At 43.7% G+C, this 21,304-nt stretch overlaps 1 protein-coding gene across 9 annotated transcripts in view; it reads right to left on the bottom strand.

Moving 5' to 3' along the window:
* Positions 1-21,304, bottom strand: part of UNKL (unk like zinc finger) — a 151,340-nt gene that overhangs the window by 20,030 nt on the left and 110,006 nt on the right. For all 9 annotated transcript variants that reach the window (XM_075899984.1, XM_075899982.1, XM_075899990.1 and 6 more), the window contains 3 exons: positions 5,462-5,554; positions 3,367-3,597; positions 2,181-2,383 (listed from right to left, as the gene is read on the bottom strand). In XM_075899984.1, coding sequence (XP_075756099.1) covers positions 2,181-2,383; positions 3,367-3,597; positions 5,462-5,554 — 527 coding nt within the window. The remainder of the gene's footprint in view (positions 1-2,180; positions 2,384-3,366; positions 3,598-5,461; positions 5,555-21,304) is intronic.

Raw genomic sequence — 21,304 nt, 5'->3', positions numbered from 1 at the left:
TTAGCATACAGAGTATGCTTGTTAAGGTTGCAGATGATAGCAAGCTGGGAGGTGCTTCAAGTGCTTTAGAGGACAGGGTCATAATTCAAAATGATTTAGACAAACTGGAGAAATGGGCTGAAGTAAACAGGATGAAGTTTAATGAAGACAAGTACAAAGTACTCCACTTAGGAAGGAACAATCAGTGTCACACATGCAGAATGGGAAGCGACTGTCTAGGAACGAGTATTACAGAAAGGTATCAAGGGGTCTTAGTGGACTACAACCTAAATATGAGTCAACAGTGTTGATGCTGTTGCAAAAAAAGTAAACATGATTCTGGGATGCATTAATAGGAGTGTTGTGAGCAAAACACGAGAAGTTATTCTTCCACTCTACTCTGCACTGCTTAGGCCTCAATTGGAGTATTGTGTCCTGTTCTGGGTATATTTCAAGAAAGAAGTAGAGAAATTGTAGAAGATCCAGAGAACAACAACAAAAATGATTAAAGATCTAGAAAACATGACCTATGAGGGAAGACTGAAAGAACTGGGCTTGTTTAGTTTATAAACAGGAAGATTGAGAGGGGACATGATCGCAGTTTTCAAGTACCTAAAAGGATTGTATAAGGAGGGAGAAAAATTGTTCTATTTGACTTCTGGTGCTGGGAGAAGAAACAATGGGAGTACACTGCAGCAAGGAAGGTTTAGGCTGGACATTAGGGAATACTTCTTGTCAGGGTGGTTAAACACTAGAATACATTGTATAGGGAAGTTGTGGAATTTTCATCACTGGATATATTTAAGAACAGGTTGGTTAGACATCTATCAGGCATAATCTAGATGGTGCTTGGTCCTGCCATGAAGGCAGTGGTGGACTTGATGATCTCTCAAGGTCTCTTCCCAGTTCCAGTATTCTATGACTCTATGATACCTACCCCTAAATGCACCCATGGAGAAGCCAGGCAGATGTTTACACTATGCTATAGAGACAGCTAAAATGTCCAGCTATGCCTTATGGCTGGACCATGTACTAGTAGTGGCCAACCTAACTCCACTCCCGCTTGCTACTGACATCCTGAAACAAGTATTGGAGGGTAGACATGCCACCAGTTGCTGAAACGGCTGCAGAGGCAACTATTAAACATACTCCCTTGTGGTAGGGTGACTGCCCCACACTGGCTGGAGGGAGTTAAAGAAGGATGGAGGGAGCCTGTGCATAGCCCGGGCCCATCAGGAAAAGGCTTTTAAAGCGGCAACCAGAGGGTGGCTTGCTAAGCCAGCCCTGTATAAAAGGAGCTGTTCAGCAGAGAGTGAACAGTTAGGCCCTGAGTAGGGAAGGTGCAGGACCTGATTCCCAGAGAAGACACCATTGGATGAGCAGGGCTGGGCAGGCTCAGGGGGCTACAGAGGGAGGCTCCCACCTGATCCCTGCCAGGCTGCTGGCTTTGCTATAAGAGCCAAGAGGGTGCAAAGGGTCACAGGGGAAGTGGCTCAGGGAACTAGAGACAGTAAAAGGGAGTAGAAGAGGGCAGGACAAGGCTTCCACCAGAGGGGTAGATGAGTGGGACCCAGATGAGCGGGTGGGTCTGAATCCCTCTCTTACCGATTGCACCACACCTTGCCACTGAGGTGAGGCCAATATAGATTATGGCCTGCCCCTGAGGTAAGAGATTAGACCTTGAAGGCCGCAGTGGCAGCAGAGACACAGGACTGCTGATATCTCCCCAGAAGGGGGCAAGAGATCACTCTAGTAGGCACTACTGGAGGGCAGTGTCCCAAAGAGGACACCATGACCTGGGAAAACGCGGGTCTGGAGTGAGAACATGGAGCAAAGATACGTGAGACACCACCAGAAGGTGATGCCCTCCGGAGTAAGAACTAATTTCCTGGAACAACCAGCGGGTTGCTAAAGCTATTCTGTCTGTGTCTGCCTATAAAAGCAGAATGATATAAGGCAAGTAACAAGTTGGCTCTCTCATATTTGGCTGCTACTGATCAGTTTTCTTCATGCCTCCAGCATAATTAAGACATGCAAAGTCAAAATTCAGCATTAATAATTTGGTAAAATGGAATAAACCCCCTAAATTCAAATTACAATGAAAGATACCTTCGAAAAAATAAAGACAATTAGAAGGCAATTTTATTAAAAGTTCTTCAGAAAAGAAACGTTATAATTCAGTGTCACCATTATTTCTATACCTCCTTTACTTGTTGCCAAGAATCTTGCCACTGTTTTATTTTTCGATTGGTGTCATCAAGTTCCTGTCTAATGAGAGCTAATTCATTTCCACTGGTATTTGAGTTTGTTGAGGGCATAGTACCACTGTTCAATATTGAGGATGGAGTAGGAGAGAAACTCCCAGTTATGAAGTCCCAAATGCTCCCAGTAACACCATTTAAACCTGCCAAACATAGGACACACAAAAATAAACATGTTGCACATCTCTAATAAAATGTACTACAGGGGGAGCTAGACAATTAGATAAAAGCACTAAGCAGACAGTTATATTTTTTTAGCTGCAAGATATGTAATAATGTTTACACCTATGTTCAGAGATGCAACATTAAGCAAAATATTTTAAAAAATATTTAGAGCATTCCACCAACCTCATTATGTGTGGGTTTTTGTTTGCTGCCACACAAAGCACAGCCTGAAATATGAACAGGAAGACTAGAATCTGTTTCTAGTCCAAAAAGTAGTTGTTGCCTGCAAAATTTCATATTTTCAGCTCAGCTCTCTCTCATTCTTTGCTATGAGTATAAGTCACACTATTTTTTATAGCAAGAACACTCACAAATAAAGTGACAAGTGCCCTCTTTTCTCTTTCAAATCCCTCTTTAAAACTATTTCAGGAATGCTTTATTCCTTCCTCCATTGCAAATCATCTCTCCTCACTTTCCATTCCCTGAACTTTGTTCTACATGGGTATGTCTACACTTTCCCCCTAGTTTGAACTAGGGAGGCTAATGTAGGCATTCGAAGTTGCAAATGAAGCCCGGGATTTAAATATCCCGGGCTTTATTTGCATCTGCCCATCCGGGCGCCATTTTTAAATCCCCTTAGTCAGAACTAACTGCCCGCGGCTACACGCGGCAGTCAAACGTTAACTTGAACTAAGTCCTTAGTTCAAGTTAACTGTTACACCTCATTCCCTCCCTATTTCAAACTAGGGGGCTAGTGTACACATACCCAATCATATATTTGTTTTTCTGATACATCTTAGATAGGAAGCACTTTGAGGCATTAATGTCTTATACTGTTCATTGGTTTCCAGATGAGAGATCACAACAGGAAAGGTATACAGACTTCAGCTGAAAATCTGTTTGACTTGTCATGTACTCCTTTTCTACAATATACAAAGAATTATCCATTCCTATGACTTACCTAAAGAGTTATGAGAAGAGGCTGAAGTGCCTAACATACTATGTTCTGATTTCAAAGGCTGAATCTGCTGTTGGTGAGGAGCTGTAGTAGATGAAATAAAAGACTGAGACAGCGACTGTGAAAGAGAACTAAGTGGAGAGGTTGAAAGGGAAGATGATGAATGTAAACATGAGGAACGAGCAACAGAACCTGGAATATTGACAGGAGCTGAACTTCCCAGTAACCTTTGACCTGTACAAAAAAAAATAGAGTCACTAAGCAACCCTAGGAAAAGGTTAATAAATTTTACTGCTTTTGTAAACAACTTGTATTACATATAAATGTAGACACTATACACATTCAATCCCATTGAAGAGACACTCAGACCATCTCTGAAACACGCACAAGAAGTACCTGAGATAAAAGGAAATTTAGCCCTGTGAAGAATTATTTCAGTCAAAATCTGAACAAGACTAGAAGGCTTCATGCACCACATTTCCAGAAAGCCTTCCAAACAAAGACATTCCAAGTATTTTACAGTACAAGCAAACATTATAGGATACAAAGATTGTAAAACCTGGATTTTTAACACCAAGTTGTCAGAGCTAATGTAAAGGTGATACTAGTTATTTTGGGAATCAAGCTATGACAGATCACAAGATGTCCACACAGTAACGCCACTGTATCATGTGCGTCGTTACTATCCTTCCAGTCTCTCTTCAGTTTTATTCTTCTCCCCTCTAAAATATACTCTCCCATGCAGTCCCTTCCCTTTTCAAAATCTTAGGCGTCTGTCAAATAAGTATTAACAAAGACACATAACGTAAAATATTGTTAATCTCTCTTTAACAACAATTAATGCAATTAACTGATAGGAAAAATTGTGTCTGATCTCTATCATTCTGATTTTATTACATTCCATTATCTACATTTTCTTGCACATTTGAGTATGTCTTACCATCTGCAAAGCACCTAGAGTTCTTTTTTTGTCTCTGTAAATTATCCTACTGTTGTGGTTCAGAAGCCTTTTCTTTCTGTATGGTCAAGAGAGGACCCTCACCCCTGCATGTTCCCTTCTCACTAGTAACTCAGTATTCCCACTACTAAAAGTTTAAGAAAGACTGAGGGTAAATATCAACATAACATATGTGCTATATGCAAAGAGAGCATGGGTAAGGTTACACCACAATAATATATTGCTAAGAAAATAACATTAAAATAATGTATCACCTTGAAATGCATGTCAAAATAAATATTTAGCAAAATTACAGTGGCTTAGTTTTAACATCCTATTTTCTATTCTTTCTCTCCTTTTCTGTTTTCATCTAGAAAGGCTGGCATTTTAAAATTGTTTCTTCCTTGATGTTTTTCTTCCCTTCATCCTTCCTCCCAAGTTCTCTCCTCCCCACCTCCACCCGCCAACACTGCTCTTCCTTTGTGTTGTCTCTTCCTCTCTTTTCTCAGAACAGGCCAATCAGATGAACCAGCCTCTCACAGTTCTAAACAGGAAGCAAATAATGTAGAGGAATATGTAGGAGTGAGTACTGTAAAACAAAGCCAATCAGACTTTCAAATTAACTGGTTGTTCCTTCTTTTAAATATGATTATTTTACTCATTTAAATTCTTTGCATTGTTTTCTTCCTCTTTGTTTTTCCTTAATGAGTGACAAAGAAATCAACTTTTTTAAATCAAGATGTTTAGGTTTTGCTTACTATGAGCACTGTCTTTGATAAATCTCAATGTAATTAATAATCCTTGCATATATAATGCAAACAGGAAGTTTAAAATATAAGGGAACCATGGTCTTAACTTTCCTGAGAAACAGACTGAATCTGTGAATAAGTTGGAAAATGATTTTCCATTAAAGCAATCTTGTTCAATTTTTTCCCTCTAAATAGATTGTAGAATAATAATCACTGCTTTTGGATCTGAAATTGGATCCTTGCAGAGTCAACAGCCAGATAAAGGCTAACGTTTCCAGTATAGCTGTCCACATCTTTATGAGTTGCTATAAGTCTTAGCTGTAAGATAAATCTTCTGAAGAGTGTGATAGGGAAGAAAAAGACCTTAAATAAATACATGACAATGGATAACTTTTGTAAACTGAATTCTTACTTGTTAATCCAAGGTCACTCTTTTCTTGATCTTCTAATTCTTTATCTAAGGATGCAACATTTATGTCACTAAAATGTAGATCTAAAGCAGAACCTGTTAAATAAAATATCATGTTAATGAAAATGTATCTGAGTTATTGATAAAACTCTCAAATGATTGCAGGGAATCAAAGGCTGTGTCTAGACTACACCTCTCTACAGAGATATAGATTAGGCATGTCAAAATTGCTAATGAAGCAGGGATTTAAATATCCCGCACTTCATTAGCATAAATATGGCCGCCACTTTTTTCGGAAAAAAAAACCCCTCACTTTTTGAGGAATACAGGATCTGTCAAAAAAGGGTTTGTTTTCGACAGATCCGCATCTAGACTGCCTTTTTCAAAAATGCTCACTTTCAAAAAAAAAAAGTGGCTGCCATGTTTATGCTAATGAAGAGTGGGATATTTAAATCCCTGCTTCATTAGCAATTTCGGTGTGCCTAATCTACATCTCTCTATCAAAGAGACTATGTCTACACTGGGAAGGTTTGGTGATGGAAGTGCTGTCAACACGCAAAAGTCACCAAAAGCAAAAACTGGTTAAATGGGTTCTTCTGACTCCCACTGTTGACATTTCCTGGCAAAGTGGCTATCACCCTGTCGACAGAGCAAAACAATGTGGGTAAGCATCCCACAGGCGACGTCTACACGGCCAGTTTTTTTGGCAGAAAATATGCTAATGAGAGATTCATTAACATGTCACGATCTCATTAGCATATTTCCTGCCGTTTCTTTTTGTGCAAGGGGCTTTTGTGCAAAAAGAAGCAGTGTGGACTTTTTCTTTGCGCAAAAAACCCATTTTGTGCAAGGTCCGTATGTCACTCCGTAGCTCAAGTGAAGTGCTGTTGGAAGGCAAAGCTGATCCCTGCACTTCTTGGGATTCCCTCGTAGCTTTGTGAGGTCTCCATGCTGAGGAATGCCAAAGCAACACAGCAGTCTCTCCAACACAGTAGTCTGCCTGTTGCTATGTTCCAACCAAGGCAGAACAGAAATATTCCAATAATTTGTTCTTTGTTCCCTAAATGGAGCAGCTCATTAAGCTGTCAGATACATGCATGCCTGGGCAGCAGACATCAAAACACTGAGCACTGCCACCAGGACTGGCATTGTGGGGTAGTGGAGGAAGCCAGTTCTCTCAACAAAACAAAGCAGCAGAGTTCACACTGGCGTTTTGTTGACAATAAAGGGAGGGGAAAAGACAAAATCCTCTCCCGACTGGAAGTTTTTTGTTGCCAAAACTGGATTTTTTCCTGACACAAGTCGCATTGAAGCATAAATGCTCTCACTGTTTTGTTGCCAAAAAGCAGTTTTTGGTGACAAAACATGCCAGTGTAGACAAGGCCTAAAAGAAGTTTGCTCCTTCAGTGTATTGTTTGTTACATCCACTCCTTTTTTAATTTTTCCACTGAAGTGAGGGGACCACACTGGAAAACAAAAATTATAGCCATAAGTAAAAACAATTTAAGGCAGGAGTGTGATATAATCAGGGTTAATTCTTCACTGAATTCCTGCCCAGGATAACTGCTATGAACATCTAAGAAACAGATACAAAGGAGACTTGGGGTGGAGAGAGAGAGAGAGAGAGAGCGAGAGAGCGCGCGCGCGCGTGTGTGTGTGCGCGCGTGCGTGTGTGTGCGTGTGGTTCTTTGAAATGTGTTGCTCATGTCCATTCAACACAGGTGTGTGCAGTCGCCACATGCACTGGTGCTAGAAGACTTGCCTTCAGCAGGACCCACAGGGGTCAGCTATGGTTCCCACAGAGTGGTACACATATACCATGCTATATAGGGTGCTGCTGGCCCCCACCCTCAGTACCTTCTTGCCAGAAACTATGACACTGGGGAAAGAAGACAGGGTGCTGAATGAATATAAGAAACACATCTCGAAGGACACCAGTTACAGAAACAGGTAACTGTCTTTTCTTCAAGTACTTGCTCATGTCCATTCAATGTAGGTGACTACAAGCCATGTCTCTGGTGGAGGGAGGAGTTTAAAGACTTGCTGACTGCAACACGGCTCCACCAAACCCAGCAGTCTGTTGGGCGTGTTGTGTGATGATATAGTGCATTGTAAATGTATGGATTGATATCCTGGATGGGAATGAGAGCCAGAAAGCCTGCTGAGGAGGCCTGTGCTCTTGTTGAGTGTGACCTCACCAGGAAAGGAGGCTGGAGACTTTCAGGTCGTAGCGTGCTCAGATGCAAGAGATTATCTATTTGGAAAAATCTCGGTTTAGACACCGGGATCCATTTCACTCTGTCAGCATAAGCAACAAAGAACTGGGATGACTTGCAAAAGGGCCTGATGAGGTCCAGGTAAAAGGCAAGTGCACTCTTCACATCCAGGGTGTGGAGGAGCTGTTCCTGATTAGAGCTATAAGACATAGGGTAGAAGATGAGAAAGAAGATGTCCTGATCCATGTGGAAAGAGGAGATATGACAGGCAGAGTCAGAGCTGCACCTTATTCTTAAAAAGACACTGTATATGGTAGCTCTGAGATCAAGGCATGGAGCTTGGAGACCCTCTTGGCTAAAGTGATAGCCACAAAAAAGGTCACCTCCCAAGACAGGTGTGAAAGAGAGCACAATGCGAGAGCTCAAAGGAGAGCTTTGTGAACTTGCAGAAAACCAAGGTAAGGTCCCAGTGAGGAATGCAAGGACAGACAGTTGGAAAAAGCTTCTCTAGACCTTTTAAGAACCAGGCCTATCATCTCATGAAAGAACACTGACCACCCTTAAACTGGCAGTGGAAGGCAGAGATAGCTGCCAGGAGGACTCTGTTGAAGGGAAGCACTAGGTCTTGGTTCTTCAAGCGGAGGAGATAGGCTAAAATGGATTGTATAAGAACATAATTATTGAGTTTTTTATTTTGATAGCATTTCATAGTCACTATCCCTATCCTGTTCAAGTGGTTGATAACATACTACTATATTCTTATTATTAGAGCATGGAGATTCTATGGAACATTTTGGTTCATTTAAAATGTTTACTTCATTTGATTCTACACAGTGCCTCTCTCCCACCAGCATGACCTGCTTGATCCTTCTGGTATATTTTGTACCTTGGTATGACTATGTCCCACTGACTGTCCTCATTCCACCAAGTTCCTGTGATGCCTATTATATCAACTAAGAATCCAATGTTCAGATATAGCACTTCCACCCTATAAGCCAATCTGTAATTGAAATAAAGCAGGGTGGGGAACCTTTTTTTGGAGTGGGGGCTTCTGAGTCACAAATCAGTCAGGGGCTGCATACAGGTGAGAAAAAAAAAGTCAGGGGCTGCACACAAGTGACAAACCAGGGGTCACATCCAGCCCCTAGGACTTAGGTTCCCCATCCCTGGAATATAAAAAGAGTCTGTGGGAAAGTCAGTTACAATTAAAAAACAAAGTTACTCACTTGGGCAGTAATGATGGTTCTTTGAAATGTGTGTCCCTATGGGTGCTTCACTGTAGGTGTATCTGTGCCCTGGCACCTCTAATCAGAGATTTTAGGCAGCAATGTCCATTCAGCCCACGTATTCTCCCTCCCTTATGATCTGCCTTGTGGCTTTCTGGCACTGCATAGGCAAATCCTCCTCTACTGCAGAGCCCCTTATACAGAATTCTGAAATAGAGGAGAAGAAAGAGAAGATTATGGAAAACCCAGAGATACACATATCTCAAAGAACCATTATTACTGCACAGGGTGAATACTTCCTCCTCTTCTTCAGGTAGTATCCCTAATAGGCGTTCTACTATAGGTGACTTCACAGTGGACCACCATGGAGGTCTGGAGTTTTGGAGTGGAGTCTGTTAAGATAGATAATATTGCGTAGCCAAAGATGGTATCAGAGGCTGAACCTCTAAGTGATCACATACTGTTCTGTGAAAATGTGGGCAGAGGCTCAAGTCACTAATTTGCAGATTTCTGAGTTAGGGACATTTTTAAGAAATGCGACTGAGGTAGAAATTGACTTTGTAGAGTGAGCACGGATTCCAGACAAAGGTAACAGATAGCATGCTTGATAAAAGTTATAAATATAATGCAAGATCCATTTGGATAGTCTTTGAGCTGATATTGCAGAGCCTTTGGATCTTTCCATGAATGAAAGAAAGAGTTTAGGTGACTTCCTGAAGTCTTTAGTCCTGTCCAAGTAGAATGCTCTTGCTTTTCAAACATTTATCATATGCAGCACTGCCTCCCTGTTGTCACTATGTGGTTTTGGTACAAACAAACAAAAACAAAAACAAAAACAGGAAGATGAATCTGTTGATTCATATGGAAAGTGGAGGCAACTTTAGGGGAAACTAGGGATGGTGCCTCAGAATTACTTAGTTGTTATAAAAGAGTGTATTATGGGCATGTCAATAGGGCTGCTTTTTTCATATGCACCTAGCTGAGGTGATGGCAATTAGAAATGCTGTCTTCATGGACAGGTATAAGAGACAGCAACTTTTCATGTGCTCATAGGCAGTGTCTAGTCAAAGCTTTGAGAACAAGTTTAAGATCCTAAGTTGGAGTGTGTAATCTAACATGCGGAAAGAGACTCCCAGTGCCCTTAAAGCATTAGCGGGTAAATGAACACTGAGTTTTCACTTACCTGATGGTGAATAGCCATTATGGCTGCAAGATGTACCTTAAAGAGGAGCTGAATGAAAGTTTTGACCCCTTGTGGTCTAACACATAGTTTAAAATTAGAGGGAGGGAAGACAAGATTGAGTCTGATTTCTTAGAATGATACCAAATTTGGAATTGTTTCGATTTTTGTAGGTAAGTACATCAAGCATTTGACTTTCAGCTGTGGAGCAATACATCTTTCATCTCATCAGACAATTCTATTTCTAAGTCTGGGAACCAAGAAGGAGCCAAGCCTAGAAGCAGAAGAGCCACAGCTTGGGATGAAGTATCTACATATTACTTTGAGAGAGTAGGTGGGAAATGAGCCAAAGATGAACTAGCCACGTATGTCAGATAAGGAAACAAAATTTGCCTTGGCCAGGAGGGGACAATCAGAATAACTCTCCCTTGGTCTTGTCAAATTTTCAACTGGACCTTGCACAGAGGATGAAAGGCATACAAGAGGTCTCTGTTCCATGGAAGAATGAGGAAGTCTCCCAATCAATGTTACTGCTCCATTGCTGGCCTGGAGTGACAAAGACATTATTTGTTCCAGGAAGTAGAGAAGAGACTGCAGTTGGAATTCCTTAGAGGGTGAATATATCTCAAAACACCTCTGAGTTCAGCTGCCATTTGTGGTCATGAAAAAAGTTCTGACAGATTGTCAACTGTCATGTTCTGTATCCCTGGTAGGCAGATACCTGACATGAACACATTGTGATGGATACACCAATTTCAAAATTTGAATGTTTTCATGCAGCGGGAAGAAGATCGGGCACCCTCCTGGGAATTAATGTAAAACAGATTATATTGTCTTCCATAACCTTCATGAAAGGCAGAAAGTGTGCAAAGGTGTTCCTAATGGCCTTTAGCACCAAGAGACTGATATAGGTGTCTTCTCTAGAAGATCACTTGCCTTGAACTTCACAGTCATGTAGATGAGCTCCCCATCCTATTAGGCAGATCTCTTGTTAGAGTCTGCATCGGCGGCAGTTGCACAAATGGAATGCCTACTAAGATATTGGATGAGTCTTTCCAGCAGCCCAGTGATTGCCTCACCATGAGAGCAGTTTGGTTAGTCTGTCCTTGTTTGGGGAATAGACAGAAGTGAGCCATATCTGAAGACATCTCATGAACAAACATCCAGGCATTACAGGCTAAGAAGGTACGCGTTGGCATATGAACTACCAAGCAGTTTCTGGCCAAAATTTGAAGGTTGTCCCATATCTATGAGACTTCTAAATGCTGTGGAAGGACATAAGAAGTTACTCACCCTGTGAAGTAACAATTGTTCTTCAAGATGTGCCCCGTGGGTGCTCCACTCTAGGTGTCAGGTCCCGTCCCGGCGCTGTGGCTCAGAGATTTCTCATAGTCGTGTTCTTCCGGCTCGTGCATGTGTGCTTCCCCAGCGAGGCGTTTGCACCTTTGATCAGCTGCGTGCGAGCCGGCAACAGTCAGTTCCTCTCACCCGCTCATCTGAAAAACAAATAAACAATTCCGGAGTGGGGAGGAAGGGCGGGTCGTGAAGCACCCACAGGGCATATCTCGAAGAACAATCGTTACTTCACAGGGTGAGTAACTTCTTCTTCTTCGAGTGGCCCCATGGGTGCTCCACTCTAGGTGACTCTGGAGCAGTACCTAGGACAGAGTCAGAGCGCTCCGGAAACAAGACTACCAGCACGATTATGTACTGCTATAGCCACAAAAGAGTCTGAAGCAAACTGATTGATTATAGCATAACGCTTCATAAAAGTCACATTAGAAGACCGTGTTGCTGCTCTGCATATGTCACGAAAAGACACTCCGCTCAGAAAAGCTGTGGCTGTAGCAACTGCTCTAGTCAAATGAGCCCTCGGAAGAGAAGGGAGAGGCTTCTCTCATAGCGAGTGACACATGGATATACATGAAACTATCAGCCTGGAGATGTGCTGAGAAGTTAGAGGTTGTCCCTTTGAACAGTGTGCTAATGATGCTATTAAATGGTCTTTCTAAAATCCCGCGTTCTATCAATGTAAAACGCTAAGGATCTCCTCACATCCAACATGTGTAGCAGTGCTGCTTGCATTGAGATATGGCGTTTAGGGGAGAAACATGGCAAAACCACCGGCTCATTTATATGGAATTCAGAAAAAAACCTTTCGAATAAATGCCAGATGGGTCCTCAACGTCACCGAATCCTTGGAAAAAATTGTATATGGAAGTGAGGCCATAAAAGCTGCTCTCTCACTCACTCTGCGAGCAGATGTGAGGGCTAGGAGGAAGAAAAGCTTGACAGTGAGTAAGTGCAATGGTACTGTAGCCAAGGGCTCAAAGGGAGGTTGAGTCAAAGTTTGTAGGATTAGATCTAAGTTCCATAGAGGTGGAGGAGGTCTCCGCGGAGGATGAAGGTTCGAGAGCCCCTTCAAAAATCTTTTTGTAATGGGGTGCGCAAACAAGGAGACATCCCTATCCCTACGATGGAATGCATTAATTGCTGCCAAATGTACTCATAGAGATGCGACTGCCAGGCCGTTGTCATCCAGTTGCAAGAGGTATTGTAATATACAGGGTAGAGTTGTGGAATGAGGATCTACATCATTATCAGCGCACCCCTGGAACCTGGACCACTTAGCTGTATAAGCTGATTGGGTAGATTGTTTCCTACTATGCACTAAGACTTCCCTGACTCGCTGAGAATAGGACTGCTCGGAGTCGGTAAACCAACAGGCATCCACGCCGTGAGGTGCAGAACTTCGGGTCTTGGGTGACTGAGAGATCTGTAGTCTTGGGTCAACAGAGTCGGAAGAGAAGGCAGAGGATACGGGGCTCTCACTGACATACGGTGGAGCATTGAAAACCAAGGCTGACCAGCCCACGCCGGAGCTAGAAGGATTACCCTGGCTCTGTCTGTGTCGATCTTCTCAAGAACCTTGGAAATAAAGACTACTGGGGGAAAGGCATATAGTAACAATCTTCCCCAGTGGAGAAGGAAGGTGTCCCCCAGAGAGTGACGTCCTATTCCGGCTCTTGAACAATAGGCGGGGTATTTTGTATTGTGTTCCGTCGCAAATAAATCTATCGCCGGAAACCCCCATCGGGCAAAAATACGAGTCAGTACATCCGTGTGAACGTCCCACTCATGGTCGTGAGGGAAACGCCTGCTGAGAGAGTTCGCTATTAAGTTGTCGACACCTGGAAGATACAAAGCTGTTAGAATGGTGGTGTTGTTGATCCACCAATTCCATAAGCGAATGCTCTCCGCACAAAGAGAACGAGACCAGGCACCTCCTTGTCTGTTGATGTAAAACATGGTCGCCACATTGTCCGTCAAAATCCTGGTAGCTATATTCAGAATCTGCGACCGAAAATGCTTGCAAGCATGGCCTACCGCTCTCAACTCGAGGACATTGATATGCAATAGCATTTCCTGTGTCGTCCATCGTCCCTGGACTGTCCATGTGAACTCCCCAACCCGTTAGGGAAGCATCTGTTATCTGTTTTGTAGGTTGTGGGCGATGAAACGGGACGCCCACAAGAAGATTGGCTGGGTTGACCCACCATTGTAGGGACTCCCGGACATACTGCGACACCACTATTGGCCTGTGAACACTGTGCTTCGCTGGAACGTAAACGGTGGCCAGCCAGTGGTGGAGGCAACGAAAACGTAACCTTGCGTTGCGTACTACAACAGTGGCAGCAGCCATATGCCCCATTAACTGTAGACAAACGCGTGTGGGAATTGTCGGAGCGTGTACGACAGTGTGCACCAGATCTTTGATTGCTGTAAAACGTTCCGTTGGTAAGTATGCTCATGCCATGGTAGAACTGAGTCGTGCGCCTATAAAGACGAGGTTCTGGGATGGAACTAGTGATGACTTCTTCACATTTATGAGAAGGCCCAGAGCAGCAAATGTGCAGGACACTGTTCGAACCATATGCCATGTTTCCGAATAAGTCAAGCCTCTGATGAGGCAATCATCCAAATAGGGGAAGATTGTCACTCCCAATCTGTGCAGATGGGCCGCAACCACTGCCAACGTTTTGGTGAAAATCCTGGGAGCACATGCCAGACTGAAGGGCAGGACTTTATATTGATAGTGCTCGTTCCCCAATTGAAAATGGAGAAAACATCTGAGAGCCACGTGGATAGCTATGTAGAAATAAGTATCATATAAGTCGAGGACTGCAAGCCAATCCCCTTTGTTCAATGACGGAATGATAGTTGTTAAGGTTACCATCTTGAAACTAAACTTCCAAAGGTGCAGATTTAGCTTTCGAAGATCTAGAATGGGTCTCCAACCTCCCAACTTTTTTGGCGTGAGAAAATATCGGGAATAAAAGCCTTTTCCCCAGAACTGCTTGGGAACTCTCTCTATTGCCCCAATGGCGAGCAAATGTTGAACTTCCTGTTGTAGCAGTTGCTCGTGAGAGGGGTCCCTGAAAAGGGACGGGGCAGGGGGAATGGTAGGGGGAATAGAGAAAAAGGGAATGGAGAGGCTGGACTGCACTACTTCTAGTATCCATCTGTCCGTGATGTCGGACCAACGATGATAAAATGACCGTAGGCAATGATGAAAAAGATGGATAGTCTCGTCTTCCGTGTTGATTGCGGGTAGCTGGCTTGCATCCTCGACAGACAAGTCAAATTTGCTGCTTAGTTGATGACTGGGGGATTGGTCATCAGGGCCTGGTCAAACGGCCCTGTTGGGGTCGTTTGTGCTGAGGACGTTGTCTATGGCGTTGATTGTCGAAGGGACGTGATTGTTGTCTGGATAAATTAAAATCAGATCTTCGCTGATAAGGAAAATAACATCTACGTTTGAAGGAGGGAGTATACATCCCAAGTGTACATAGAGTGGTGCATGAATCTTTTCCCGAGTGGAGGACTTCGTCGGTGTTCACCGCAAAAAACTTAAGCTTGTCAAACGGTAGGTCCTCAACCTTGCTTTGCATCTCCTTTGGGGCTCCTGCAGATGACAGCCATGATGATCTCCTCATGGCAATACCTATGGCAGTAGCTCTAGCCGCTGTGTCAGCCACATCCATGGCTATCTGCAATGCCGTGCTACACGATGCGTACCCTTCTTGAACTATTGCCTTCAAGAGTGGCTTCTTGTTGTCCGGGAGATGATGAAGTAACTCTGCTAATTTGGAATAATTATCAAAATTATGGTTGGATAGATGAGCCAAATAATTTGCAATGCACAGTAGAAGTGTGGCTGAGGAGTAGACCTTCCTACCAAAAATGTCCAATTTTTTATTGTCCTTGTCCGGAAGTGTATTTTTGTTCTGTGGCGCTTTAGCCCTACGTTGTGCTGCATCTACTACTAATGAGTTAGGGCTGATGATGACTGAACAAGAAGTCCAATCCTTTCGCCAGTACAAAATACTTTGTCGGCCTTTTTACTCGTAGGTGTAACCGATGTTGGGGTCTGCCATATCTCATCTGCCACATCCATGATTGCATCATCAATAGGTAAGGCGATTTTTGCACATTGTTGTGGACAGAGGTTTTTCAAGAGACAGTGCTTTTTAACCGGAACATCCATTAACTGTATTTCCTGTGTGCCTGCCACACGTTTAAACAGGTCTTGAAATTGTTTCAGATCATCCGGTGGAGAGATGTCAGCTGGAAATATCGCCTCATCCGGAGATGACGAGGAGCAGTCTGCTGGAGAAGTTTCCGGTTTGGGGTCTTCAACATCAGACAGCAGCCCCTCTTCCGGCTCGGACTGGTCTAGTTGGATCCTTGGACTCCTAGATAGAGAAGGTGAGTCTAGGTGTTGTGATTGATGAGATAAGTATTTTGCACTCGATGGCTGACAAATGCAGGAGGATCCCCTACGGGAGGACGATGTACGATCACACCGGGGACAATCATCATATGGTCTATGGTAGCTGTGATAATAGCGCTCAGAACACAATGGGGAGGAGTGCAAGCGTGCACTACCATGCTGGATATAATAGATGCAGCATGGGGAGCATCTACCAGACTCGTATCTTGAGGATTGACTGGGTGAGCGGGACCATGAATGGGACCTATGTGTTTCTAGATATACTGCGTTGCTATAATTACGCCGTCCATACGTGACCCGTGTAGGAGAAACACTATAGTCACGATAGCGACCGTCCCTTCACCGTGAAAAATGTGGAGGCAGGGATCTGTCTCTATAATGAGTCTTTGATAATGCCTTCCTATGTAGGGAGGTGTCTTCTGACTTAACAGCCACAGAAGAACCAGGCACCGAATGGCAGTGGAGCGGTGCCGGGGAAAGGAGTTGTTGATGCTGGTGCTGGCAGAATGCCCGGTACCGCAGTCTGCAGCGGTGCCGGGGCTGAGGCATCAAGACCTTCTGTCTTGGAGCCCAGTGCCACAGGAGACGGTGCCGTGGAGGACGGTGCCACCATAAGCAGGGCCGGTGAGGCCGGCGCTGTTAAAGCCAGTGCCGCTGAAGCCGGTGCAGAGCGGCTGGTCAACTGCGGCACCGGTGTCAATTTCACAGAGCGCACAGCTGAGGCCGGTGCAGACTTGCTGGCTAGCTGCAGCACCGCTCCCGATGCTGACGCCGAAGCCGCTCTCACTCTCGGCGGTGGGGGCTCTCTGATGGCCGCCCCAGCAGATTTGTCCAGACCCCCTGGGGGTCATTTTGGACGCCTCTGAAGACGCTGTAGCTACTGAAGGGAGGGATCGCGCTGGGGATGGCTTTGATCGCTTTGAGCCAATTGGTCCTGGGGAAGCTGCCCTGCGTTTTTGTTCGGGGGCTTTTGTGGCTGTGGGAGGGATCGGATCAGGCTGCAACGCCTTCCCGAACATCAGCATGCGGATCTCCATCTCCCGCTCCCTCTGGGCTCTCGATGTTAATTTTCTACAATGGGTGCACTTCTCGGGGACATGAGCTTCCCCCAGGCACCTAATGCAGGTGTCATGGCTGTCAGCCATTGGCATGGGCTCCCGGCATGCCAAACACTTTTTAAAACCAGTCAATCCAGGCATTTTCAGAATGAGTACAGAATAAATGCCTGTATAAGCCCTGTGTGAAGCCTTGTCAATTTCACTTTTAACGCTTTGCACAGCACTTTAAGAGAAGCGGCTTGAGGAAAAAAGCTTTTTTTTTTTTTTTTTTTTTTTTTAAACTTTCTTACGAACAGGAGAACAAACTAACAGGAACACGACTAATACTAACAAATTTAACGATTTACAGATGCAAAAACTGATTGAAAACATTCTGAAGAGAAATACTCAGGGAGCTCCGACCGCGACCTGAGGTGGTTGAGAGGAACTGACAGTTGCCGGCTCGCACGTGGCTGATCAAAGGCACGAACGCCTCACTGGGGAAGCACGCATGTGCAAGCCGGCGGAGCACGGCTATGAGAAATCTCCGAGTCGCGGTGCTGGGACGGGACCCAACACCTAGAGTGGAGCACTCACGGGGCCACTCGAAGAAGAAGTGGGATTCTGCAGGGGTCTTTTTTGGGACGATTTTTGTTCAAGATCTTCATCAATTATTTAGATATTGGCATAGAGAGTATGATTATTAAGTTTGCAGAGGATACAAAGCTTGGCGGGGTTGCAACTGCTTTGGAGGACAGGATAATAATTCAAAATGATCTGGACAAACTGGAGAAATGGTCTGAGGAAAAATAGGATGAAGTTTAATAAGGACGAATGCAAAGTACTCCATTCTGGGTTGCATTAACAGGAGTGTTGTGAGCAACACACATTAAGTCATTGTTCCGCTCTACTCTGCGCTAATTAGGCCTCAGTTGGAGTATTGTGTCCAGTTCTGGGAACCACATTTCAAGAAAGATGTGGAGAAACTGGAGAAGGTCCAGAGAAGAGTAACAAGAATGATTAAAGGTCTAGAGAACATGACCTATCAATGAAGGCTGAAAGAACTGGGCTTGTTTAGTTTGGAAAGGGTGTCACAAGGAGAAGGGAGAAAAATTGTTCTCCTTGGCCTCTGATGATAGGAAAAGAAGCAATGGGCTTAAACTGCAGCAAGGGAGGTTTAGGTTGGACATTAAGAAAAACTTCCTAACTGTCAGGATGGTTAAACACTGCAATAAATTGCCCAGGGAGGTTGAGAAATCTCCATCTCTGGAGATATTTAAGAGCAGGTTAGACAGACATCTCTCAGGGATGGTCTAGATAGCACTGGGTCGTGCCATGAGGGGAGGGGACTGGACTTAATGACCTCTCAAGGTCCCTTCCAGTTCTATGATTCTATGGTGAATCCATGAGAAACACTCAAACTTGAACTTGTGTTTGCTGTGTCTCTACGAAGTGTGGCAGATCTCATAGCAGAGGCACCCTGATGTTTATAGGTACCATACCTCAGAGCCGCTGGTACTGAAGCATGCTGACTGCACTGGGGAACCGCTTAGGGTTAGAAAAGCCGGAAAAGAGCGTCTACACTGGCCCCGATCCTCCGGAAAAAAAGCCATTTTCCGGAGGATCTTATTGCTACTTTGAAGTAAGAATAAGATCCTCCGGAAAAGGGCTTTTTTTCCGGAGGATCGGGGCCAGTGTAGACGCTCTTTTCCGGCTTTTCTAAAAGCCGGAAAAAAGCGGCAGACATTTTTATTTAAATTCCGCGGGGGATATTTAAATCCCCCGCGCGTTTCCCTATTGCGATTTCAAAAATTACCATGCCCCTTCCGGAAAAGGGGCCAATGTAGACGTAGCCTAAGAGATATGGGACTCTCCCAGACTATGTAGGAAAGGGGGAGAAATACATCCAGATAGAACTTTAGTTTACATTTCTGCCCTTTTTCTTCTTTTTTAAAAATCCCAACAGGATAAAAAGGAAACACTATTATATAAAACAAAGGAAACAAAACAAAACAAAACAAACCCTACTACTTATGTTAATGATGCAGATAAGACAGGGACAACAAAGAACATAAGAATGGCCTATCTGGGTCAGACCAAATGTCCATCCAGGCCAGTATCTTGTCTGCCGACAGTGGCCAATGCCAAGTGCCCCAAAGGGAGTGAATCGAACAGGTAATGATCAAGCGATTTCTCTTCTGCCATCCATTTCCACCCTCTGACAAATAGAGGCTAGGGATACCATTCCTTGCCCATTCTGGCTAATAGCCATTAATGAACTTAGCCTCCATTAATTTATCTAGTTCTCTTTTAATCCCTGTTATAGTCCTAGCCTTCACAACCTCATCAGGCAAGGAGTTCCATCGGTTGACTGTCGACTGTATGAAGAACTTCCTTTTATTTGTTTTAAACCAGCTGCCCATTAATTTCATTTGCTGACCCCCTAGTTCTTATGTTATGGGAACAAGTAAATAACTTTTCCTTATTTACTTTCTCCACACCACTCATGATTTTATATACCTCTATCATATCCCCCCTTAGTCTCCTCTTTTCCAAACTGAAAAGTCCCAGTCTCTTTAATCTCTCCTCATATGGGACCCATTCCAAACCCCTAATCATTTTAGTTACCTTTCTCTGAACTTTTTCTAATGCTAGTACAGTAAAACCTGTATCATCTGGTATGCTTGGGGATTAGAGCGTTCTGGATTTCTAAAAATTCTGGTTATCTGAGGGTCCCATTAACCTAGGAAAAAACAATGGACAATAATAGTAAAACTTATTTTATTAAATGCAAACAGTACTGTAATTATTATAAGGCACAGTAACAAATCAAAACTAAAAGTTTAGTCATTCTCTGGATCCAAATCACTGGTACCCTCCCCCCCGCTGACATAAGTGGCAAGCACTCTCTCCCCGCTGTAGCTGCGACTACCGTGCCGTAGAGTCTGCCAGCTGCCCGGCCCAGCCTCGCACCAGCCAGATTAAAGCAGCGTGCCACAAGGCTGCGCCCTGCCTCATGCTGGCAGGATCAAAGTGCAGCGCCGCGCGGCTGCGCCCAACCCCTGGTTTCTAAATTTTGCCGGTTACTAAAGTTTTCCAGATAGTTAGGTTCGGACAGCACAGGTTTTACTGTATATCTTTTTTGAGATGAGGAGACCACATCTGTATGCAGTATTCAAGATGTGGGCGTACCATGGATTTATATAAGGGCAATAAGACATTCTCTGTCTTATTCTCTATCCCTCTTTTAATGATTCCTAACATCCTGTTTGCTTTTTTGACTGTCGCTGCAGTGGACTATCCACGATGACTCCAAGGTCTCTTTCCTGATTAGTTATAGCTAAATTAGCCCCCATCACATTGTATGTATAGTTGGGGTCATGTGCAGGATAAATGTACACTGCTACCTAAAATCTCTGAGTAGAGGTGCAGGTACACAGAAATACCTACAGTGGAGCACCCCTAGGAACACTACTCAAAAAAGAAAATAGAGGGGGGGGGTTGGGGGGGGGAAGGAGGGAGTCTTGAGCTTCAAGCTATGTGGGACAGGACTATCAGAATTCCCCTTACCTTTAGTCCTGATCAACTAGGTTTCACATCAAGTAAAACAGCAGCAACAGCCCTGCTGCTGTTTTATCCCTTTTTATCCCCTTCCCTGATGGATGGATGAAGGAAATGATTCAGAACAGACACTCTCACAAGTCAGATTATATCATAAAGATCAGTTCTGGCTTCAAAAAAAAAAATCTATGAATCTACAGAAGAGACAAAGCAGTAGGCCAAGGGAAACTGACTGAACCATCCTAATATAATAGGGGGAAGGAGAAGCCTGGCTGGAAAAACAAGCTAGGAAAGAAAAGTAGTCTGGGGCTTTTATAAATACTGGCTCTTCTCTCTTTCAGACACATGTAGGGGGAAAAAAGCACTTAAAACTGTGTGTGTTTGCTAGACTAGAATAAGCACAGGAGAAAAACCCCATGGAGAACAACAAGACAGGGTACAGATGGGGCCTCAACAACCTAATGAGCACCCGACTTTAATTACTCCGTAACTAAATAAACATATGGAGATTTATATTGCTTTCATTTTGGGGTAAACTACTCTGTGTTTTAATCTTTGTACCCTGTGCTATAATATTGTCTGTGGTCACTACTCCGTTAGCAGCACTTGTCAAGCCTAACAATTTCACTTCAGCTAATATTATTATAATCTATATATAAAAGATAGTATGTAAGGTATCATTGGAAAATTAATAACCCACTTATTAAAATTCTGGCATGATGAATATATGGCTTACATACAAAAATTCTGAATGTGTGCTAGACTTATGTTCTTTAAAATGTGTTTGACAAGCTGTGCGTGAGCCCACTTTACCCTAGTCAAAAGACAAAAG

Source organism: Pelodiscus sinensis, chromosome 16, assembly GCF_049634645.1.
Source record: "Pelodiscus sinensis isolate JC-2024 chromosome 16, ASM4963464v1, whole genome shotgun sequence".
Lineage (NCBI taxonomy): Eukaryota > Metazoa > Chordata > Testudines > Trionychidae > Pelodiscus > Pelodiscus sinensis.
This window is presented reverse-complemented; position numbering and strand designations above follow the sequence as displayed.